The following is a 26,000-nucleotide window of genomic DNA, read 5'->3' on the forward strand; positions in this document are numbered from 1 at the left end:
ACTTCTCAGGAGCAAACAGGCTCTCTAACCAGTGAGTACCTGTGCTTCTAAATTTCCATTTAAAGGACTGGAAGCGGAAGAACAAATGTGTTGTGAGATGTGTCACTAAACCAGGTCTCTGTAAGAATGAAAGAGATGGGGGTTGTATTGTGTCATGTGTCTGAAACTTTTCATTTCTAAGAGGCCATTGTAAAGGGCATAGCTTGTGTGATCCATTTTGTAAGCCTGTGTGTTAAAGAGAGGAAACAGAAGGACACCAAACTCACAGAATGCTCCACCATCTTTTTCTTTTCTCGTTTTGATGCATAATTTAAACCATCATGCTACTTAATTTGTCTCTCTCTGGAGCCAAGCCAGAGAGCACCTCCCGTGTGCAAGGGAAAAACACTCAAGAAAGTGAAAACAGTACAGCAAAAAAATCCACGATTCTAGCACTAAACTGAAGTATTCTGCTGCAGGCGCATTAACCCGCTGAGTTTTCTTAGAGATGTTTCAAGCGTTTTTCTGGGCAGAAAGGAGTTAGGGGCTGCATGCGGTTTCACATTTTCACTACTAAACGGTTCTGCAGGGCTGTTCTCTCCAGCCGGGCCCGGGGTGTGTGTTTTGCAGGGCTCCCTGCCTCTTCCCAGTCCTGCGTGGTGATACGCCGTGGGCCGTTCCGCCCCCTCCTCCCCCTCGGAGTAACTTTTTGGAAGTTCGGGGTTGGACAGCAGAGGCCCAGCCCTGGCTTTCGTTAGACCCAGACTTTGGAAGTCTACTGTAATCCCACGAGCAGAGAGAGCTGCAGCACAGCCAGCTCCGCACACTCACTTCCTGGAGCCGAGGGGCCCCCGAAGAGACCGGTGCCGGAATCCGCAGCCCCTGGTGGGAGACGGGGGCCACCCGAGGGAATGGCAGCGCTGAAGGTGAGTGCCCGGCTCAGACTGGCTGATTACACATCCCGTGGGAAGTCAGCATCAGGTGATCTGATCTCCAATCCCGGCGCCACGCGTACACACCCAGTGATAGTGGGCAAACGGTTCCGCCTTCCATTGCCTGCGGTCTCTCATTAGCAAAACTGAAAGTTATGTAAAGGGTGTCCAGCGCAGGCCCACGGGTTAGGCTATGTGTCAGATATAGAGGCTATTGCAAATTGTTTTCTTTTAGTTTATATGTAAAAAAAAAATATCTGTGAATAGCCAGGAAATATGAAAGCCAATCTGCCCTCACCCACTCCGATCTACATTCGACACCTCTGTATATTTTCATTTCGCAACACATCTGGACCTATGTGCAGAGGTGAGACAGTAGGAATGTCTGTGACTGACTCTGCCCCAGCTCTCCTGGACTTGGATATGTTCGGACAAAGGTGCTGCCTCCCGCCTGCAACTGAAAGCGTGAAAAGACACCCTCGTCTGTGGCAGTGAACACGCGCCACGTTTGAAAGGCGCCTTCAATTAAATAAAGCACAGATTCTTGGCGCTGTGTAGTGTTTTCACAGCCAGGGGCCCCTGTATGTACCGTATTGTACTGTTTGTTACAATTTAGCACTTTACTTCCCCCTGTCGAGGCCCGATCACTTTTACAGGTCCCTGTTGTGAGGAAGAAAGTAGTTTCACATATTCACAGCAACGTGTATTAACGTAGCGCCTTCCACAGTATGGATCTGCTTCTAAGCGCTTTCGTGCCAGTTCCTAATGTAATACCACGTTTGTACTTACAAAGCTTTTCTGATCTGTTTTTGGTAGGCGCCTTGATACCTTCGGGTTTTAGTCGCGCAATAGAAATTTCCATAATAATAATAATAATAAAAGCGCTCGCTCGCCTCCTGAGGAGTTTTACCGATGAATAACAGATATTTATCGTTACCCAATTCAATGGTACTCCTTTAATCGCCCTCGGAAGGATGAAAGGCTGAGTGACCATGCTGTGATTCAAACCGGTGGCCCCGAGGTGTCACACATATATTTCTGAAGCGCCAATGGCAGACGTGTAATCCGCCTCGGGAGGATGAAAGGCTGACTTGATCCTGCCAGAGTCAATCCTGAGACTTGAGGTTACATCCATAACTGAGTAGAGAGCGCAGTTTACTCTTAACTACCTTACCATCCGGAATCCCGTGTTCACGTGTGAAAATCACATCTGGAGCACCGTGTTTACTTATGAAAACCACATCTGGAGTACCGTGTTCACTTGTGAAAAAACCACATCTGGAGTACCGTGTTCACTTGTGGAAAAAAACGCATCTGGAGTACAGTGTTCACTTGTGAAAACCACACCTGGAATACCGTGTTCACTTGTGAAAAAACACATCTGGAGTACTGTGTTCACTTGTGAACACCACATCTGGAGTACCGTGTTCACTTGTGAAACACACATCTGGAGTACCGTGTGCACTCGTGAAAACCACATCTGGAGTAATGTACCAGGCCCTGGGAGCCTGTAAACTTCAATTTGCCCACCTAGAAGATACCCCAGGGCCGGTTCTAGGATTTGCGAGGCCCTGGGCTAAAAATCAATGTGCGAGGCCCCCTCTAATGTAGGTAAGTGGCCCCTTGCAAGGAGACCATTCACAGACACTGTGGGAGGCCCATTGTCCCGCATTTTGTCGCCCCCCACAGCTTTAACTTTGAACCCACAAGAATTTCTCACACCTTCAGTCCGATAGGTGTGAGAATTGCAGGTGGGCTAAAAGTTAAAACTATGGGGGCGCCAAAATGATGGACAATGGGCCTCCCACGGTGTCTGTGAATGGGTCTCCTTTCAATTGAAGGGAGCGTCTCCCTCCCTTATGTATCCAGATGCCATCCCTGAGAGGCCCGGGGAGGGGGGCCCCTCCATTTCAAAGAAAGGTGACACCTATCTTTGAAATGGATCGCCAGGGAACCGACAGGACGCATCACCAGTGCGTGGCCCCATGCTGGTGAGCTGACTGCGAGGCCCTGGGCAGCTGCCCATGCCTAGTGCCGGCCCTGAGATACCCCCAGCAGTTGTGTTGTGTGAGCCCACCCGTAGATCATTGTGTACAGTTGTGTCACGCCTGGAGTGTTGTCCCCAGCCCTGGAGGTCCCATCTCGGATGTAGTGTTTTCTTCGCATCCGAAGAACAACCACCGTCGGGAGATCCTTCTCCCACCTCGCCGCCAAGACATGGAACACCCTCCCACTGAGCCTACGACAGACCCAAGACCTGCTGACCTTCAGGAGGATACTCAAGACCTGGCTGTTCGATCAGTAGCGTGCCCCCAGCGCCTTGAGACCCTCGCGGGTATGTAGTGCGCTTTACAAATGACTGATTGATTGATGGATTGTTCTGCAGGCCCAGGCTTGAGCACCGTGTCCTTCTCAAGAGACACCGCTGTGTGTGTTTATTGTGCAGCCCTAACAACTGGAGAAGTCGCCTTTTCATGAGATCACAGGCGCCGCGTGAGTTCTAGAGGTCTGAAACGGAGCACTGCACCCAACTCTGGGGGTTTATTTAATGCGATTTTATATAGCGCAAACAGTCCCCGAAGGTGTCAGAGCGCTTTACAAAAGAACTAGTTGCGTTACATAAGGACTTTGGATTACATGAGTACATAGGAGATACAAACAGAAAAAAATTGCATTTGTACAAGTTGTAAAGTCACTCAAGGAAGAGATACAAACGGATAAACTCTAAAATCACATAGGAATGGTAGTGAGTACAAAGTTCTACTACATATACTAGTGGTTAGAGTTATATATTCACTCAGGATTACATTTTAACAGCGATTTGGCTTGGACAATTATATATTACATATTTACAGAGTCATAGTCTAGTCATGGTCCAGTCATGGCGTAGAGAACTTCCGTGGACAGAAAGAAAAAAAAATTGGGAAAGTAAGTCAAAACAGTCCGGAGGCTCAGAGAGGTCAAGAAAGGTGCGAATGGCCAATCTGGTGAAAAAGGGCGCTGTAAGATGGTGAACGAGAACAAAGACCCCAAAAACAAGATGGCGGGAATGCTGGTAAAACAACAAAACCGTGTAAACAACCAGCAATGAAAAACCTACCCCAAAAGCGGAGCTGAATGGGGAAGGAGGTAGTTGATTCAGGAGGGAGGAAATGAGAGAGTCGCAGATCGCTCTCGGGATCCTGCAGGTCCTGGGAAGTCGGCACAGGGGCAAAAACAACAGTTGATGGACAGAATGCAGAACAATGTCATACATTCACCCCAGTACAGAGATCTGGGCCTAAATCCATTGTTTTTTTGCACACCACACCACCCCAGTTCAGACATGGCCATATGCAAATCAGCCTTGACCCTGTGCCTCATGGGAATAGTCCAGCCCGAACTGCCAAGCCATGTCTTTCCTGGACCGGAATCAAGCATCCTAGGACCGGTTTCTGGCTATCAGCCGTCTTCAGCCAGGATAGCTTGGCTCCAGTGGTGTGGAGAGCATGGGACTCACGTCTGAGCATACCCATCCCACTCGGGGTGACAAATGCAAAAACAACAGTTGATGGACAGAATGCCGAAAAATGTCATACATTCACCCCAGTACAGAGATCTGGGCCTAAATCCATCGTTTTTTTGCACACCACACCACCCCAGTTCAGACATGGCCATATGCAAATCAGCCTTGACCCTGTGCCTCATGGGAACAGTCCAGCCCGAACTGCCAAGCCATGTCTTTCCTGGACCGGAATCAAGCATCCTAGGACCGGTTTCTGGCTATCAGCCTTCATCAGCCAGGATTGCTTGACTCCAGTGGCTTAGTGAGCATGGGACTCACGTCTGAGCATACCCATCCCACTCGGGGTGACAAATGCAAAAAACACAGTTGATGGACAGAATGCAGAACAATGTCATATATTCACCCCAGTACAGATATCTGGGCCTAAATCCATCGTTTTTTTGCACTCCACACCACCCCAGTTGGCACAGGGATTAGGACAGCCGTCCCAGAAGAGGAAGGCAGTGGCTGAGTCTGGGAGGAAGAGCAGCTTCGAGAAAAGAAAAGCAGGCACCATGGCGCAGCACAGCAGCGTCGTGCAGAGGTCCACCACTGCTTCCAAATCGATTCTACACCCCTGTGCAGCGGGGCGCCAAGAGACCGCGTCCCAGGTCTGGAAGAGTCAGGCGACGGCTACAAGAACCTCCGCCAAGTCCCCAACAGCCTTGCAGCTGTAGATGCACTCCCCATAGTCCAGGGGGTGGCCCGGGGCACTATGCCGAGTCTAGAAGCTGCGTCTAGGCGCTCTGTCCAGTCCTGGAAGCCGCATCTCCACTCCGTTCGGTTCTGGAGACCGCGCCAGGGGTGTTTGTGGAGGTCACATCTGTGCCATCTCCAAAGTACTGCACCTAGGTCGTTAGGCCACATCTGGATTCGGGCAAGAAGGTCCCATCTGGAGTTGTGTGCAAGGAATGCAGGTTTGAGCAATCAGTCATAACTAGATGGCAGAGTGAGCGTCTTCCCTCATTCTCAAGTTTTTCTTTTGCAGAGTTTTATATAGCGCGAACTTGACCCGAACTGAATAGGGTATCAGAGCGCTTTACATAGCACCAGTTACGTTACACGAGGACACACATTCATTTTTGTTAGGCACAGGAAGATAAATTGATTTGCCCAGAATCACAGGATGTTTGGCGTTGTTACCAAGACTCGAACCCAGATCCCCAGGTCCGAGGTCGAGCGCCTTAGCCGTCAGGCCAACTCCTCATAGAGTCTCTGGGAGAAGACAAGGGGTCGTGTTCAGTGAGCATCCTCCTAGGCCTTAAAGCGCCTCAAAGCCCCTTCTTCAGGAGTAGTAGATGCTATATCAACCCAATAACAATACAGTGCCCAAGACGACTGCAAGTGTCCTCGTTCTTGGCTGGAATCCCTCCCAGCAGGCGCTGGGCGGTGTCTGCCTTCCCAAAGGACGTGGGTAGTTTCTATGTATTGAGTAGGCTTTATAAAGCGCATTCACAGAAAATAAACAAAATACAATATATGAAACGAAAACTGCGCTCTATAATGATGGAGCAACATCTGGTTTCTGAACATTTGACCTACAAAAATCCCCGCGCATACACACACACCTGTGTGGAACGGCAACTATTGTGTTTGCAACAACAGGTCATGTTTGAGAGGCTCCTGCAAACATGGAATATTCACTGTAATGCATGCGTGCAGTGCCTGTCCACCGCTGCCCTTTAGTTTGCACTGACTAGGGGGCGGGTGCCTGCCAGCCAATCAGAGGCGCCCGCCAACATCTGCCCAGCAGCTGGCCGGAGATGATTATTAACCCAGGGAGAAGCTGACGGGGGCTGAAGTCAGGATTTCATCATAGGTGGAGTTCGCTTCTTTCCCCGGAAGCAGTGCGGCGGGAGCTGCCAATCAGAACAGACCTGTCACGCAGAGGTCAAGAAGACCCCTTTTAAAAGCCTTAAGAAAACGATTCAATCAGTTATTCCACATATTGTTGTGCTGTCTGAAAATGACGCAATGCACACCATGCACTTGCTCGAAGGATTTGTCTGCAGTCGAATCACAGGTCTGACTAGTCATAAAAAGCACAGAGGGTTAATGTGCCTGCTGCAAGGCACAGCTTGTGGCATACGAGGGACTGAATTGTGTTTCATGTAGATGGCACATACGGTTACTGCTTGAGTTGCAAATATGTGTATGTTACTACGTCCCATATAAATGGTTATTGCTGTAATGACCCATATAGACAGATACCTCTGATCTTCTCAACGTTTATGCATATCTGTCTGGCTTGGGGGGAAAAACCTGCCCCCCAAAATCATACCTACGACACCGGTAACATGTTGCGGTTTGATTTCAACATGTTTGATACCAAACATGCCCAGGTTCGGCACGGCCACTATATAGTTACCATTGCGTAATGACGCCTGGCCACTAAATGTGTCAAAATGGCTGACCGCACTTACAAAGCTTGGAGAATCGCCTCTGCTTAATTGTGGTTTTCTAACGCGCTAGAATCGACTCCCGAAGGAGTATCTCTGCGCTATAGACCGCTGGGGAACCCGTCCTGGCTTTCCCTGTGAGATGGTCCCTACTGGGTATCTCCAAGGTGAAACCAGGCATCCCCGGCGTATGTGGGGGGCCATTGTGGAGATGAGGCAAGCTAATGCCCAGAGTTGCCGAGTGTGATCCCTGGTTAGAGTAGGCACCGAGGCGAGAATTATTGAGTCCGCTGACCCTGGTCCACGACCCTGCCGCGTTGGGAATTGAACCCTGGTCCCGGGCCGTCCTCTGCTTCTGGGACTGCCGCCTCTAACCAGTGAGCCACACCACTCCACTCCACTCCACTCTGGGATTTGAAGGGGGGTCCTGCTCATGCAAGGGCATCCTCAGCCTTAGTACCCAGCCCTCTGCCTTCGGGATTGAAAGGACTGCCTTAGGGGCGACTTATAGGTTTTAAGTGTAGTGACCTCAGATATAAGGAAACTTATATCTGTAGTGAGGGGTGCAAGCACCCACTCACACAGGCTGCGATGGCAGGCCTGTAGTCACAGTCTAAGAGGTATCTCTGGCCTGGCCTGGCCCTGTCGTGGGTGGTATCCTTCCTCCAACTCCGTTCCCAATCGGTTCATTTATCTTCCTTCTCTGCTTCTCTAATTTCTCTCTCTTGTGGTGTTCCTCAGGGTTCTGCTTTGTCCCCTCTTTTGTTTAATCTCTATATGCAGCCCCTTCTTGTCTCCCTCCGTCATTTTCTGTTACTACTTTCAACTATGCAGATGATCTGCAGCTCATTTTCCCTATCGACCCCTCCCCTCTTTCTTGTTCCAATTTTCAAAATACTATGCTTTCCATCTATGAGTGGGACAACATTTTTTACATTTGCAGAAGCGCATTGCTGGGTCGCGCTTACCCTTGGCTGGACACCGTGTGGACCGCTGTTAAACCTCGCCGCACCCGCTCCGCGGGTGCCGCTTCGTCGGCCATTGTGAGGAGGAGCTGAGCGAGAGACCCCCCAGGGACCAGGAACTAACTTCGGCAGAGGGCTGCAGGGCTGCGAGCGTGCCAGGGACTCCAATTCCCAGGAGTCCCTGATAGACCGTTGACAACTTCCGGTCCGCTCTCCCTGCCGGCCCGCCCACCGCCCACCGGAGGGCTTCTTAAACCCTCTGCAGCACTACCTTCACTGGGACAAAATTTTCTACATTTGCAGAAGCGCATTGCTGGGTCGCGCTTACCCTTGGCTGGACACCGTGTGGACCGCTGTTAAACCTCGCCGCACCAGCTCCGTGGGTGCCGCTTCGTCGGCCATTGTGAGGAGGAGCTGAGCGAGAGACCCCCCAGGGACCAGGAACTAACTTCGGCAGAGGGCTGCAGGGCTGCGAGCGTGCCAGGGACTCCAATTCCCAGGAGTCCCTGATAGACCGTTGACAACTTCCGGTCCGCTCTCCCTGCCGGCCCGCCCACCGCCCACCGGAGGGCTTCTTAAACCCTCTGCAGCACTACCTTCATTGGGACAACATTTTTTACATTTGCAGAAGCGCATTGCTGGGTCGCGCTTACCCTTGGCTGGACACCGTGTGGACCGCTGTTAAACCTCGCCGCACCCGCTCCGCGGGTGCCGCTTCGTCGGCCATTGTGAGGAGGAGCTGAGCGAGAGACCCCCCAGGGACCAGGAACTAACTTCGGCAGAGGGCTGCAGGGCTGCGAGCGTGCCTGATAGACCGTTGACAACTTCCGGTCCGCTCTCCCTGCCGGCCCGCCCACCGCCCACCGGAGGGCTTCTTAAACCCTCTGCAGCACTACCTTCATTGGGACAACATTTTTTACATTTGCAGAAGCGCATTGCTGGGTCGCGCTTACCCTTGGCTGGACACCGTGTGGACCGCTGTTAAACCTCGCCGCACCCGCTCCGCGGGTGCCGCTTCGTCGCCCATTGTGAGGAGGAGCTGAGCGAGAGACCCCCCAGGGACCAGGAACTAGCTTCGGCAGAGGGCTGCAGGGCTGCGAGCATGCCAGGGACTCCAATTCCCAGGAGTCCCTGATAGACCGTTGACAACTTCCGGTCCGCTCTCCCTGCCGGCCCGCCCACTGCCCTCAGACATTGCCATATCTGGGGTTACTCCTCCCGCAGCGCGGGACGCAGCCCGGAGCAAAGACCGGGCTAAGAGCGGGCCGTTTGAGGCCGTTCGAGGACGGCAGAGGACGGCCCTGGCCCATAACCCCTGTATCGGTTTCTCGACACACCAAAGGTAGGCGGAATAGTCAACCTCTACCTACGTATCTCATAGCCCCAAGTGCCTGGACTTAAAAAACATTTCATTGACTGTGAGGGCTTTTACGTTATTATAAACATTTCTTGTGTAAATAGTGTGTCTAGTTGCCATTACCACTGCTGGTGCCATTTAGAAATTATGTCCCTACGATCAGGCAAAACACGCATAGTCCAAGTCCAAACACCCAAAGGTGTGGTATCGGGGCCATTGGATGCCTTTATCACACGCGCCACAGGAATACTTGAAAAAGAAATTGCCATGGTAGAAAAACGCCTTTCCATTGACCTACTCAGTGGAAAACGCTCTTCATTGGGTAGGTTGGCCACGATCCCCAGCCCCGTGGCACAAGCACATGCAGCTTTTAATTGTATCTACACAGATACCACTGAGGCCTTAGTCCATATGGATAGCGAGGGGGTTGATTCTCTTGTACACACACCAGTTCATGTTGAACATCACCTGGATGACCTTGAGGCAAGCGGGGAAACTGCATCCCAGGTTAGTTTTGGGTCCGAACATACCTTAGAATCCCCCCACTCATCTCACGACTCTCCTAAGACTGTGCCCACTAGACCGACCCACATAGATTCTGTAGGCACTGATATGGTAACAAGGAAGAGAAAGCACGACCTGAGCCATATGGGGGGGAGAGAACGCAAAATGCCTAAATTAAAATTAAAAGATACCACCGGTAATCCCATTGGCAATCCCATACCACCAGCTATGGGTCATCTTAGTGAAGAACAACGTCCCAGCGCATATCCCAATGTCTTATGCCCCTCCCTCACCTCTTTAGGATCCTCGGACCCATGTCCTACCTGTCAAAACAGTGATGAATCGCTGTTGGTAAAAATTGAGGCCTTAATGAAAAATCTCTTATTACCTGTTCTGGAGCGGACCAGGTTAATGACCTTAAAAATAGATACCCTGGAGACAGTAGTAAATACCAACTCAGCCCTGCTATTATCTCTAACCGGCTTGAGTCAAGGGGGGGTCAAACCCATACATCCAGCCCCAAAGCCAACTAACATTCCCACCACTCTTAATCACAATCTCCCAGGGGCAGTAACCAACAGACCAACGAGGGGTGGAGATCCTAAGACTACATTAAATAAAACATCTGAGGTTTCGTCTCAACTTACGCATAAGACGAAGCCCACGGACAAATCGGATAGCTTAAACTTTGCTAGACCCCGCCCAACCAAGCCACTTTCTCTGGCTAAGCCTAGTTCAAATACTCCCCGGCATCCTCCCCAAGGGCCTTTAGCTAACCACCGTAATACCACTAAACCTTTGGTAGAAAAACATCCTAGGCATATCACCCCGCAGGCTGACCTCCCTAACGAGGCTGCATCATACACAATAGTTTTGACTGGCGTAGCCCCCCTCCAACCTGGCAAGAGGGAGACTTTCGGCGACCTGCGCAATAAGGTGACCTATTGGTTAAACAAAAACCGACCGCTACCCCCCCTCTTTGCCAACTGAAATTTTGTATGTAAGAAGGGTTGACTGGGTGGGCCATGGCACAAAAGACCTGGAGGGTGATTGTATTTTAATTTCGTTTAAGGACCTCTGGGTGGTGGAAATGATCTGCAGAAAAGCTAGGTTTGCCAGACAGGGGGATGTTCAGACACTGGGCCTATCATATTTTTATCCACATAGGCAGAGTTCTATCTTAAAGGGATCTAGATATTGTCAACCTACCATCAGGAGCTACCCCACGATGAGGACACCTCAACCCACGCACTCCCCATTCCTTTTCAATCATTTTGGCCCATTATCCGATCTTGAGGCCAATGATTGACTCCAATCTCGGTCTTGCATAACCGAACCCATAGTAAATTCTGAGTTTCTGGCAGTTGGGCCAAGCGAGGAGTCCCTGCAGTCTGTAACCACAGAGGTAGAGCGTATGGGGGCCTCAGTAATAGCAGGAATTCCCATATCACCTTTGAGGGAAGTGGAAGTCTCCTTGAGGACTGGGGAAAACCAGAGCACCACTGGGTGCATCGAAATTGGGTGGGACGGTGAGATTGGACAGGGCACCCTTGCAGTTCTGGATTTGGTGGTACCCCCTGTGGTCCCCGCCCCAGAAATACTCACCCTTGTGTCCTGGAATGTTGCGGGGGTTAAAAGTCGTATCCACTCTGACGACTGGCTGGAGTTTATGGATAAATACGATATTATCCTACTCCAGGAAACCTGGGCAACCGAACCTACATTCAGGCAGGGATACATAAACTTCTTTAAACCTGCAATTAGAAGTGTCAAAGGGAGAGCCTCAGGGGGTTTACTGATCTGGGTGAAACAATCTCTGGGATACTATTCCACAGAACTCACAGTACAAGACCCTGACTCCTCATCATTAAACTGAGTAAGACTGGATGTGGGGAACTGATCCTGATTAACATATATGCCCGAGGATTGCCAGGAGGCCGCCCCCCTCCCCTGATGGAAACATTGGACACCATTCTGGCTGGCCTAGATAGTGATCATGTCACCCTCCTAGCAGGAGACTTAAACTGTACCTTTGAGCCATTACCTGACTCAGGGGACAGTTGGGGCTCCGCGGAAGATGCTGTATGGGGTATCCCTGATCTGTTGCCCATCAAACTGGTAATTACAACTGAGGCAGCGGTGAACTGGACGGCTCTTTGTCTCAACAGGGGTTTTCGGGCCGTTAATGGCCGTGCAAAATCAGACCAGGAAGCGAATTTTACATTCGATAACGGGTTAAGAAAAAGCCGTATCGATTATATCCTGTTAAAGCTAGGAGACTGGCCTCTGCTGGTGGACATGGCAGTACTTCCCCGCCCAGAAAGTGACCATAACCCTTTGTCCCTAAAACTAAAGATACCAGGTCTTGTGAGATCCGAGAACCTCGGTACCTCACAGACTGGGGACGCCTTCCTAACCAACGATAGGAAGAGATTAAAATGGTCCAAAATCGTGGAGGATGATACATTAAGGGATAAGGTCATCTCAAAGGTTAGCAACACATACAATGAAATGTTGACTAATGATGAGTTGGGGGATAATTCCGAAACGGCTAACAACATCATAAACCTCCATGACCGTTGCTTTGATGACCTTAAATCCCTGCTTTCACTACCACGCCATCAGGGAACCCCTAAAATACCTATCCGCCCAAAGAAATGGTACAACAACAAATGTAGGGAAGCCCATACCGAACTCATTAGAGCAGTTAAGTCTCGGATCATGGGTTCAGTGAAGGAGGCTAGATCAAGCTATAGGAAAACGCAGTGGGAAGCGAAACGGGAGTGGGAGGACAAGTACTGGTTGGATTTATTGGAGGCTTCCACATCAAACAACCCCATCAAATTTTGGGAAATAGTCAAGTGGGGGAAGGACCCGGATGCACGCATCCCCATAAACCACGTGTCCCCCGCGGAATGGGTAACATTTTATTCGACCCAGTTCTGTGCCGAGAATCCCAACCGTCCCAGCTTCCTGGCGATGGTACCCACCCATCCACGCAAACTGAGAATATCACCTTCTCAGAAAAAGAGGTCGAGTTGGCCTTAAGCCTAACCTTGCGAGGGAAAGCCCCGGGCATGGATCTTATACCAGCCGACCTGTTCAAAGCCAACCCCGCCCTGTGGACGCCCTATATCACCAAGGTGGCCAACTCCATAGCTGCTGGTGCAAGCATACCCAAATCCTGGAAGGGGGCTGAGATTTTACCCATCTTCAAAAAGGGCAGTAGGTCTAACCCTGGTAATTACCGCCCGATTAGCCTCATCGACTCAATACAAAAACTCATCGCACGTATGATCCTGGGTAGGGTCCAAGGATGGATCGAACTAGAGGACATACTATCTCCAATGCAGGCGGGCTTCAGATCAGGAACGAGCACCATCGACCAGGTGTTCAGATTCTGTCTGATCTACTGGAAGGTGGTTCAGCTTGGCGGTGGCACCATCTACGCAGCGTTCATTGATCTGAAGTCCGCCTTCGATCTAGTCCCGAGGGACAAACTGTGGGGAGTTTTGAGGAGTTTGGGAATGCCCGAGGAGTTACTTGTCCTAATAATCAAATTGCATGAGGACAATTTTGCGAGGGTGAGATGGGGAGGCCAGGGTCAAGTGACGGAACACTTCCCAGTAACCCGAGGTGTCCGCCAGGGGTGTGTCCTCGCACCAACTCTTTTTTTATTGTTTATTGACCAAGTGGTTAAATTTTTTAAGGATACTCCGACGGACGCCCCGATGCTTGCAGGACAGCGATTCCCGATGCTCATCTTCGCTGATGACACCCTTCTCCTCTCCCGAACACGCTGCGGTCTACAGCGGGCTTTGGACCGCTTTGAGGAGTTCTGTGTCATCAGCGACCTCAAGGTGAACGTCGGGAAAACCAAGTTCATGGTCCTAACAAAGAACCGCCCTGTCCGGTCCACAGTTAGCATGGGTGGTGTTAAACTGGATCAAGTGGAGAACATGATATATCTGGGGGTCACTTTGGACAGCCGCCTGAGATGGAAAGCCCAAGTCGGTGCGCAACATCTCAAGCTTGCACGTCTCACCGGCTGTCTATTAAGCGAACAAAAAAGATCCATCACCAAGCGGGTTTCCCCTGTGCTTAAGATTTATGATGCCAAAATTAATCCAGCAATTTTATATGGTGCAGATCTGTGGGGTTATATGGACCTTACGGGTCTGTTTAAAATACAATGCAAATTTCTACGAAACCTGGTGGGCCTGCCACCGTCGTCCCCTTCTATCCCTCTCTGCTTGGACATGGGTTGTCCCCCGATCAACGAGATGGCCAGGTTCAGATTGGTTGCTCTCTGGAGGCGCATATGGACAACCCCTGAACTCACCTCATTTGCAAATGAGGTAGCAGAAGTTAGGTCAATAGGGGGCTCAGGAAAAATCCAATGGTTCAAAATGGTAAAATCTACTTTGACGGACATGGGGCTAGAGCAGCTTTGGACATCTCCCAATACTAGCATCTTTCCATCCAAACCAGCTTTCAAAGAACTGTACTGGGCCACGATCCGTCAGACCAGAGTCAATGCTTCAAGCTCCACCAACCTCACGGGTAGGTTCCTGTCTTTTAAGTTGGACCCATCCCGTGAACAATACTGGGATACAATCTCCAAATCATTGGACAGGAAACTCTACCACCAGTTTCGGGTGGGTGCTCTGCCACTGAATACATTCACGAAAAGTTGGTCAACCAGTACCACGGATCATTGTAGATGGTGCCCCGGCCACAAGGAAACAGTAGGTCACTTTCTGTTTGCCTGCCCTAGATATTTGGCGCCGAGAGCCAAATGGTTAAAACCAATGTTCCAGCACCTGCCCATAAGAAAATCTGATGAGGCCATCTATGTATTAAAAACTAATACCGCAGAGGTCATTTCAGTGTGCCTGGCTAAATATCTGGGGTGGGCCTGGATAATAAGGTCAAACCCTTAGCATAACCATTGTGATTGCTGTGATTTACTTTTTCTTGATCCTGTAAATACTCCCCTATGACCCATTTAACATCACATAATTGGATTGTCCATCTCTGTTTATGCTTCAAAATACTGTTTGGAATTTATTTGTAAGCTTTACTGTTTTTTCTTCTTTGTTCTAATTTTAGTAATTTTTCTTCAGGATTGTCTTTCATGTCCTTTAATACTAGCTTTTATGAATTTAAAGATTATGTACTTTTATTTAAGCAATGTCTGTTATTATCTGTCTTTTATGATCTTTTTTGGATCGAAATAAAGACTTTAAAACCTGAAACCTGAGTGGATGAACTTCAGCCAGCTGAAGCTCAACCCTAGCAAAACAGAGCTGGTTTTGGTTGGCGGGCTCCCAACTCCCTGGACATCCAACTTTTGGCCCACTGCCCTCGGTTCTCCTCCCTGTCCAGTCAACACTGTGAAGAGCCTAGGCGTTACCATCTCTAGCGACCTTTCGATGCGGCCGCACATTAATACTGTTACCTCGGCCTGCTTTTATCATCTTCACAGAATCGGGAAGATCCGAAGGTTCCTATCACAAGAGGCCCTCACCCTTGTTATTCTGGCCTTGGTTACCTCACGTTTAGACTATGCCAACTGTCTATACGTGGGGGTCCCTGCCTGCCATCTCTCCCGACTTCAACTGGTACAAAACCAGGCAGCCAGATTAATTTTCCAGCAGCCCAAACACCAGCATGTCACTCCGCTGTTAAAAACTCTACACTGGCTCCCGGTTGCGCAACGTTGTATTTTTAAAATGGGTTGCACCAATTTTAAATCTCTGTTTGCCTGCGCTCCTGTTTTCATTTCTCGTTGTCTGCACCCCTATGCTCCTTCCCGACACCTCAGATCCTCTGCTCACAATCTTCTGACCACTCCTAGATTTAACCGTAAGAAACATGGGGTGCCTGTTTTTCTTTTCTGGCCCCGTCTACTTGGAATTCCCTCCCTCTCTCTATTCGTCTTTCAGTTGATCATTCCACCTTCCGCCAACTCTTGAAAACTTATCTGTTTCATCTTGCTCACGGTTAGCTGCCTTCACCTCACTGTTCTTTTTCCACTGGTCTTTGAGCGCCAAGAAACCAATTGGTGTATGTGCGCGGTATCAAGTCTTTTTAACATAACATTTTAACATAACATCTCATGGGTGGCACAATACATGCTGCTGCCCATGGGAGACCCCTGGTGTACCTATGCCCAGGGTACCGCAGTACCATATACTAGGAACATACTAGGATACACCAGTAGCCAATCGTGGAGGTACCAAAGTGCTTACCACTGTCCAGTTTAGGGAGAAAGCACAGTGACTGGGGTCATGATCAGCATGATCCCAGTCAGACCAGTTCAAAACACACTGACACCAGGCGAAACGTGGGGGCTACCATGCTAGAAGGATCCTACCTTCCTACATAACCCCCTCCCCCAAACAAAAGGAGATAAGGCTAACCTTGCCCGGATGACTCTTTATTTCCTAAGTGGTCATACGAGGAAGGTCCAACTGCACTGGCATGGATACTCCCTGTTTTATGATCCCCTGAGAAGTGCCTCCCCTGTAGGGGTTTGGATCTTTTAAAAAGTTTGTGGTGTCTGCCTGTCAACTGAGGGGGGCTTGTGGGGTGTCTGAATAGGGAAGTGAGGCCCTAGCAGGGTTGGTCGCAGAGCACTGGCCACAATAAAGGCCTTTCGCTCCATGGCTGACTTGTACTTATCTCTAGAGTCAACCTTTTGCTGATTACGGCTTTTGGTTGATCCTGTCTGGCTGGAACAATGTGGGGCCAGTGAAGGCATGGGACGGTCTTGTCCCAGGTCTTACTTTGCCCAACAAAGTCCATTTGGGGGATATCACTTGCTAAGAGGGATCCCTCTGATTGCTGAGGGCTATTCACCTGGGTAGCAGTGGCGTACCGAAAGTTTAAGGGGCCTCCCTGCAATGTAGACGGAGGGGCTCCGCTTCGGATTTAATCCGGAGCACTCAGACCTCAGTACTGTGCTGAGGGGCCCCCTGCAGTTTGGGCTCCCCCGCACCGCAGGGGGATGCAGGGGGCCTGTGTTACGCCCCTGCTGGCTATTACTACTCAGGCTGGGGGTCCCTAATCTGTGGAGGAGGGGATATCTCTTTGCAGTGGGCCCTCTGAGGTCCTTTGACATCCCCATCCTCTGCAGCACCAGGCTGACTGAGGCTTGGCAGAGAGGGGCAGGATACCTGCTCCAGACTTGATACCCCCTTCGAAGCCTCCTCTGCCCCCAGTGGCTCTTTCAGGTCCTCTGAGGCAGTTTCTTCACAAGGGGCGGGATCAGTTCCCCAAAGAGGCTGGCCCTCCCTTAAGGTCTTGGGGAGGAAGACTTTTCTTCCTCCCCTTCCATCGCAGAACGATTCAGGAACTGCCTCTCTCAGGTTAAGAACTGGATGTGTAACAACTTCTTAAGACTGAATACGGATAAAACCGAAGTCATCGAGTTCGGCCACAAAACTTCCATCTGGAACGACCTATGGTGGCCTCCCGAAGCAGGAACTTGTCCTCTTCCCGTAGACAAGGTCAGAAACCTTGGTTTCTTATTTGACAAAGAACTCTCCTGCAAAGCCCAGGTGAACCAGGTGACCTCAGCTTGCTTTCATAACATCAAGCTGATCAGGAAAGTCCTCCCTTACATCCCTGTCACCCTTAGGAAAACGGTAATGGGAGCCCTGGTCTTATCCCGCATTGACTACTGTAACTCCCTTTATTTGGGAGCAGGAGAAAAACAGCTGTCTAAACTTCAGGCTATCCAAAACGCGGCAGCCAGAGCCCTGTTAAACATTCCCAGACGCCACCCCACATCCAAGGCGATTCGAGAGCTACATTGGCTCCCGGTCAGGCGCCGCATCCACTTCAAAGCTCTCTGCCTGGTCCACAGATCTCTCCACGGTAAGGGACCAGACGACCTCAATAACCTACTACCCCGATACATCCCCCCGCGCGCATTAAGGTCATCCACCCTTGACCTCATCTGCCAACCCAGAATAAATAAAGCTCGGTGGGGGGGAAAGTCCTTCTCATACCAAGCGGCAAAAATCTGGAACTCATTACCCCCAACTCTTCGTGCCCAAAAATCTAAAATGAGTTTCAGAAAAGAACTAAAAACCTGGCTCTTTGTCTAGATCAACCTGCTTCTCTGCCTCTCTTGCTCCTGGATCTGTTAGCGCCAAGACGCCGTGGCATTCGTGCGCTTTACAAATACTTCAGTCAGTCAGTCAGTCAGTCCCTTGTGCTCTCTGTTGGAGCTGCGTGGGCCATTCTTTTAGGATCCAGGGTGACTCTGCAGTTGTACTGGGGCCCTAGGGGTCCCACCAACCTGCTCTGGGCGGCCTATCACTTCTAGATGGGTCCTGAGTTCTACTTCAGCCCAGGCTGAAATCACTAGATCATTGCCCAGTAGACCATCTACAGGCAGGCTGGGGGATACTACCACACTTTTAGGGCTGGTTACCCCTCCCCAGCTGAGATTGACTATGGCCATTGAGTGATCTGTTCTAACACCATCAGTGTTGGTCACCTGGTTCATGTATCCAGGAAGAAGCTGAAGAAGGGACACACATTTCCCTGTAACCATGGTGACGCAGGCCCCTGTGTCCCTATAGCCTACAGCTTTCTGACCATTTTTTTTTGTTGAGTTTTATATAGCGCAAACTAGACCAGAACCGAATCGGGTATCAGAGCGCTTTACATAGCACCAGTTACCTTACTTGAGGACACACATTCATTTTAGGCACGGGGAGATTACGTGATTTGCCCAGAATCACAGGAGGTTTTTTTTGGCGTCGTTACCGAGTCTTGAACCCAAATTCCGAGGTCGTGCGCCCTAGCCGTTAGAGGGTCCTGTCTGTACTTGCCCAGGGTATTGGGACTTACAGTAAAAGTGGCAAAACCCTTGCCACCATCACATACTAAGGTGGCCTATGTAGGGGAGCTGGCTAGGCCAGACTCCGCCTCAGTATAGCATGAGAATCCAAATACACTACTACTACCTGGAGTGCTACTACATAGGGTGCTAGGGTTGTAGTGGTAGGAATTGTATTAGTAGTGGTATACTTGTTGCTGGCCTTGGTGCAAATGGAATCACTTGCCTTATGCCCTTTCTCTTTGCAGAGAAGACCTATACATGTACAGAACCTTCAAAAAGTGGTAGCACTCCCATGTACATGCACAGCATGTATATGTGTGTGACTTCACTACAGTGTGTCATTTGTCTATAGCATGCTTGTCAATAGGCACTGGGGCCCTCCCATATACATGCATATGTGTGCGGCTTCAACGTAGCGTGCCGTCTATAGCTTTCTTCTCGATAGTCATTGGGTCCCTCCCATGTACATGTATGTGTGTGCCTTCACTGAAGCGTATCATCTACAGCATGTTCCCAATAGGCATTGGGGCCCTCCCATGTACATGTATGTGTGTGCCTTCACTGAAGTGTGTCATCCACAGCATGTTCCCAATAGGCATTGGGGCCCACCCATTTACATGTATGTGTGCCTTCACTGAAGCATGTAATCTACAGCATGTTCCCAATAGGCATTGGGGCCCTCCCATGTACATGCATGTGTGTATGACTTCACTGCAGCATGCTGTCCACAGCATGCTTCTCGATAGGCATTGGGGCATTCCCATGTACATGCATGTGTGTGCGCTTTCACTGGGCGTGCCGTCTACAGCACGCTTCTCGATTGACTTTGGGGTGTTACCATGTACATGTATGTGTATGTATAAGGAAATAAAACAAAGGCCCCCTGAACTCTGATCGTGCGATTCCTAGGACAGGGAATAGACAAATGTGAAAAACAATTCCTAGGCAATCATTTTAGATACACAAATATATCGGCGGAGGGTATCACACATACTTATGACAGATGACGGCATCCATAGAGAGAAGTATCATATTTTAATAATTCATCAATTAAAAATACAAACTGTAATACATTTCAGTAATAATACAAATTCTCAATTTATAAAATCAAGTAAAAATGCACAGACAATAAACAAATAAATGTATACAATCAATGGTAACTCAAAAACAATAATAGTCTAATCAGAAAAAAACAATAATTGTTACAAACAATATATCAAGTAGTAAAGTTTCTCTCTATGGATGCCATCATCTGTCATAAGTATGTGTGATACCCTCCGCCGATATATTTGTGTATCTAAAATGATTGCCAATGCCTAGGAATTGTTTTTTACATTCATGTATGTGCCTTCGCTTCCAAAAAACGTCTGGTGAGGCCAATGCTGCCGTAGCAGGGGAAGTTCTACCCACAAACTCTGATGAACATGCGTATGATGCTATGAGTGGTTTGTGCTGAGCCATGCCGAACAGGTCTCGTGATTGCCCATGCATTCAATCAAGTGCATCTGAGGGAATTTGCTGGCACCTGAACTGTGGCTCAGTCAAAAGATGAGGTGGAGGCACAAATTAACTAAATGTGCAGGTCAGGAAAACAGCGACTACACACCACTATTAATCTGGCATGTCACTCTAAACATACCAAAACTACGAAGGTCAAACACGCTCTCTGTTTAAGAATTAATCAAAGTCATCAGGGCAAGACTCTGCAGAACAATTTTGGGTCTATCTGGGGGCACCATGAGAGGCTGGGGTCCTGGGCAAGAGCCCACCTTGCCCATATCTTAAAATGTCTCTGGTTCTGATAAGTCACTTATTCTAGTAAGTTAAGACTCGCGGCACGCGACATGGGGGTCTGTGCAGATAATAATTGTATTGCGGTAGTTAGGCAGTATCAGAGCTTTCACTGCAAGTCAATAGTCCTGTCTAGTTTACTCCCTGGGAGACAACAGCAAGAAGTTCATACTATTTGTGGTGATCCTGAGAGCAAGCGCAAAGGCACTGCTTGAAGATCTTGCATGGGGTACAAGGAACTGTAGCTGCATCGTCACCACAAAAGCACCAAAAGGAAGACGAGGTGTCACTACAGCAATAACTGTCTGTACAGTAGACTCGCTTCACACTTCTGTCGTTGTTCTTCTCAGAGTTTATAACATCGTGTTTGATGTCAGTAGAACCATACCTCCAACCAGTGTCCTACTGAATGAAGGCAGAACCCACCAACATGGTCAAACTTCAAAAGACAACACCCTGCAAGTGTTATTGGGTAAAAAGTAAGAGCATGAGTGGCAAATCCATTCCTCACCACAAGTAAATACTTTGTGAAAACCACCTCCAGCAGAATACCAAGAAGGACAAAATCAACAGAGACTGAAGACTAAAGTACACCACCACACTACACCGACTACAAAATTCATAAAGGAAACAGAACAATCTAATGTTTGTTATGTTATGTGTATTTGTATGGCGTATTATCACCCGCGAGGGTTTCCTGGTGCTGAGTAGGTGTCTGCGCCTAGCCCTGCCACTGGTAGGTTTGTTATTGAAAAGAAAGGTATTCGGCTTCTTACGGAGTTCAGGAATAGAGGAGGGAGCTCTGATGTGGAGTGGATAACGGTTACACGGTTTGGGAGCAATGTAACAGAACACCCATTCTCCTGATCTGGTTCTTTGTATGCATAAGATGTGTGCAAACAGAAGTCCAGTGGAAAGGAGGTGTTTCATTGGTTGGTGGAAGGAGATCCCACTGTTCAGGTTGGTGGGGCCCAAGTTGTGTAGTGCCTTGAATGTGTGTGTGAGGTGTTTGAATGAGTTTCTTCCCTGACCTCTGTAGTGCTTTGTGATGTGAGATCTGTGTGGGAGGTTGAGGATGAGTCTGGCTGCAGAGTTCTGGATGATTTGTAGTCGTCTGGTAAGGTGTTCGGTTATCCAGGCTCAGCAGGTGTTCCTGCAGTCCAACCTGCTGGTGACTAGGGTGTGAGTTAACAGTTTGTTTGCTTGGTAGCCATTTGAAGACCTATCTCAGCATCTTCAGGGTGTGTAAGCAGGATGCAGTGACGGTGTTGACTTGTGCGGTTATGTCCAATTTGCTGTTGATAATTATTCTGAGGTTCCTGTGGCTGGGCCCACAGATGGTTTCTTGAGTAGTAGCGTGATGGTGGCATGTTTCCAGGTGTCCGGGAATGTGGCTTAATCGATGGCGGTGTTGAGAATGGGTGCTTTGCTGATCGGTAGGAGTCCTTTGGTGAAGGCGTGCTGGGGGCAAGGCTCGCATGGGGCCAGAGTGGATGGTCTTCATGTCAGCAGGAAATTCAACGGTGGTGATAGCGGGCCACAAGGTCAGGGTTCATTCTTCAGCTGTGATGGGAAGTGGAGTAGTTGAGTTGCGAAGTAGACAGGGTCTGGTTGAGGGTCAATGTTGCCATATATAGAGATGATTTTGTTACAATACATTTCTGGGAGCTTGTTGCAAAGGTCTAATGCGAGGATGAATAATCTAAGTTGATAGATTTCTTGAAAACTGCAGAAAATCATCCTCCATTACAGACTAATAGCACCTCCAATTTTGGAAACAGCAGTGCCAACAACTGGAAAGACCTCACCACTAATCACCAACACTCTTGCTGCTTATAGGGATAGCAACCCAATTGTGACAGTGGTGGCAATGCTAATCTCCAGCTTACTCAAGAGTGCTTAATAAAACCAACATGACAGTCCCATCTAAGAGCAGTTTCAACACAGTGACGTGAAATGCTGAAAACATTCTTAAGAAAACAAGTGGTAAAATCCAGATGTGACAGCAGCAATACTACTGTAGACAAATCAAGGCAGAAACAAAGCAGTGCAAACCACAGAGATTGTACAGAACACTCAAAATAACCAAAAGGTGACACAATGGAGAGGTTGAGCACAAACGTAAACCATCATAAAACTACGTTGCCACCAGGTGAATAGCATCAAAGTCACTGGTGTATGGGCCTTGACAACCGCAGAAGGATTTTTATTGATTACAGCGAACTGTTCTCCCAAGACAAAGCTATAAAAGAAAGACGTAGATGCTTTATTGAACTCCACCATCCCAACCTCTGTTGGTGGTGTCCTGCATGACAAGCTCCAGTGTTGGACCGCTGTGATGGGAAAGCTTTTCTTCACTATTCAAGAGATCATACCTTTTTATCAGCTGGTTCTGAGCCCACACTCTATCTAGGCAGAGCCACTCAGAAGCCAGATGTCCTAGATTTTGTATATCTGAAAAATATTCTTCAGTTGATAGAGTTGGACCTCTTTCTGAGTTGACCTCTGATTGCCTCTCTAATAAGGTCACGGTCTGTGATGCGATCGAAAGACTCCAGCAAAGCTGCAGAACTGAGCAATATTAAGATTTCATGCGGTCTCAACTCCACTGAAGAAATGAATAGGCTATTGGAATTGTCAGGGTGGCATACTGGGCATGCAGAGGCGGATAACAGTATGTCGTCAGCCCGCTTGACAGATCCCCACCGGAAGCTGAATGGTCCAAAGAGAGAACAGGTGACAAACACCAGGGAATGCCACTGAAGCTTGGTTCTGAAGGTCAACTTGGTGGGTGGAGACTGGAGTCCAAGGTGATACCACTCACATGACTGTGAGTGGTGTATGGCCAAGTCTTATGCAGGTGCTCTAATATTGGAGGGGGTACTTCACCCCCATACAGATCCCAAAAATCAGTCGAAGCATACATGAGGGCTGGGACCCTACTGACTTAAATCTTCGATTGGGTGACTTCCAAAAAGAAAATTTAAACAAAGCGGCCATCTTTGTTTGGGTTGCCATGGTCAAGGGTCATCATGTGAAAGGTGGCTTTTTTCACCTTTCCCACATGGAGTACTGAGAAGAGAGCAAGCATGGAACAATGGGCCCAGGAAAGGCCGAGGAGGCAGGTGTCCCATTATGCTGACCCTGACTCTGAGCATGGGTGAGATCATATGTGGACAAGTATATGTTAATGAGAACCCCACAAAGCTATAGTCCCTCTGGGTAACAGGTGCCAATGTGTGGGGCTCTCTGGAGTCAGCAGCATGTGTGGCATAGAATGTTGACCTGGAGTACCCCGCCCCTGTAGGTGTGACTTTTTCCATGGGGCATGCAACTACGACCAGCATTGTTTCTCTCCTCTCCTGGGAGTTGATGGTACACCAGGTGGTGATTGCCAAACTGGAACTCACCACCATTGATATTGCAAGGATCTTCCTGAGGTCAGTGGCATAAGAGGAGATGACTGCTGACCTGGAAGCATTGCTCACGGTGTCTCATTTCTTCCATGCAGCAGTCCAGTCAGAATGTGTGGCAGGAATGTAGTGTCTAAAAAGAGACACTCAAACACTGCTCGATCGATGACTTACAGTCAACAGCTGTCAAAAACACAGATGGAAGACAGTGGGAAAAGCCTCACACAACCACCCTTTTGGAAAAATAATAACTTGCATTACAAAGTTACTCAAAGAACAAGTATGACGACGAGCAGGACAAAAAGGAAGCTCCTGCAGCATGGTTGTAGCAATCCGAGAGCTTTTTCGTCAGATTTGCAGCTGGTCTGACCGGCACAAAAGACCCAAAGAAACCAGGAAGCATCTGGCATAAGCAATACAGGCAAGGCTGAACTCATTTCAGATATGCGTGTAACTTAAGCAAATTCTCACCCAGAGTAGGAGCTAGCTAAGCTCCTGAAACGCGAAACCTGAAACCGAAGAAGAGAACACTGAGATATAGCTATGGGGTGAAGCACTCAGCCAGGCATGCATGCCAGCAGAAGGTGAAGCATGAGGAAAGGATGCAATAATCAACTAGGCATGAAGTTCATCCCACCCACAGTCCATCTTTGTCCAACACTTCAGTGCATGCCTGGGATTCAAGGACATCCTTAAGTCATGAAAGAAGACATTTATCATCTGGTCCTAAGCATGGAAAACCACTGATCGAGCCCACAACTGGCATATCCATCTCAGAGAATTCACCAGTAGCAGAAAAAACATTACATGAACAATTTGAACTCTGGAAGGACACCTGATTTTATAGGATTATGAATAATTATAGGATTATGAATAATTATAGGATTATGAATAGAAAGCAAGCTGCAGATCTCCTGGTGGGGATGGTAAATCTGGATATAGCTTGCGCTTTGGGGAAATACATGAGTCGAGTCAGGGGGTTTCTCCAGAGTTCAGAGGTATAGGCGTATGGTAACGAGATTGCACTTTAATGTATGTATTATGTTTGGAAGGCCTGGTCACATATGTTTTCTCATGTTCACCCTTGTGATTTTAACATCCCAGGAGGATACTGTTTAATAACAAAGCTATTGGGGTTTCCTCCCGGAAAGGACTGAATTGCAATTTTATAAATTTTACATATTTTGTGTTTTTATAAAGTTTTATAAATGTATTGTGTATACTTTTATGGTTGTAATAACCCAAATAAAGTTTTAATGACTGACTGACACCTGATTAATCATGAATTGTTATGAGTGGGGGCATGGATGTCAAAGATTACACAAATGCAAGTCAACTTAAACACAGCCTCCAACCCTGTATGGTTTAAAGGGCTGCAGTACAAAGTGCACTGTGTCAAACTTTCGAGCTACTGGCAAATTCACAGTCTATGTAGCGGTAGCAAAAGAGTGCCTCAGTGGAAAAGTGCTAGGTACAAACCAAAAATCAGGCAACACCCTCAGGTACACCTCAATGCAGAGATAATCAAAGTGGCTGACAGTGGCTACCTAGGTGCAACCACAGACTCTAAACTTAACTGGAGAAATCATTTAGAGGATGCACAAGAAACCTCTGCCACCCTGGCTCCATTTATACCCACTTCTAAAGAGGAGAACTGCTCAACTAGAGCCAATTTATTGTCATGAGGGCCATTGTCAAACCAGGCATATAGAAGTGAAGGGTGGGTGCCAAGCACAGCAGCCAAAGTCTGTACAGAAAATTAAAGCAAAGCCCAATGACAGTAGTCAGTGTTCCTTGTTGTCATGAAGAGAGCAGATCAACAAAGGCACCACCACTGAATAGTTGTGATGCTGCACAAACCCCCCGAGAACAACAACACATTTTTGGATAAAAATCTAAACCTAGAAAACTTGTGTATGTTACTGCAAACATGTTTGATTGTTACCCACGACCCATCCACTCGCTGACTCTGTGAAACAAATCAACTTTGACACTGTGGCACAGATCACAAATATTTACCCATATGTAGGTAAATATTATTTACCGATTCTAAAATATCGAATTTGACCGATTCGGTATTTCAGAATCGGTATGTAGGTATTGATTCGGTAAATTTTACTGAATCGGTAATATTCGGTAAATACCGAATCGGTATTTACCGATTCGGTAATTCCCATTCACTATTACCGATCCGGTAAATACTGAATCGGTAATAGGGGGCACATTTTCAAGGGTGGCAGGGTGCTACATTGACAC

At 48.5% G+C, this 26,000-nt stretch overlaps 1 protein-coding gene across 1 annotated transcript in view; it reads left to right on the forward strand.

Moving 5' to 3' along the window:
- The first annotated feature begins 761 nt into the window (after positions 1-761).
- The window catches only part of HGD (homogentisate 1,2-dioxygenase), a 172,340-nt gene continuing 147,101 nt past the window's right edge, over positions 762-26,000 (forward strand). Inside the window, exon 1 of the mRNA XM_078656643.1 lies at positions 762-905. Coding sequence (XP_078512769.1) covers positions 891-905 — 15 coding nt within the window. The 5' untranslated portion in view covers positions 762-890. The remainder of the gene's footprint in view (positions 906-26,000) is intronic.

Source organism: Lissotriton helveticus, chromosome 8 (assembly GCF_964261635.1).
Source record: "Lissotriton helveticus chromosome 8, aLisHel1.1, whole genome shotgun sequence".
Lineage (NCBI taxonomy): Eukaryota > Metazoa > Chordata > Amphibia > Caudata > Salamandridae > Lissotriton > Lissotriton helveticus.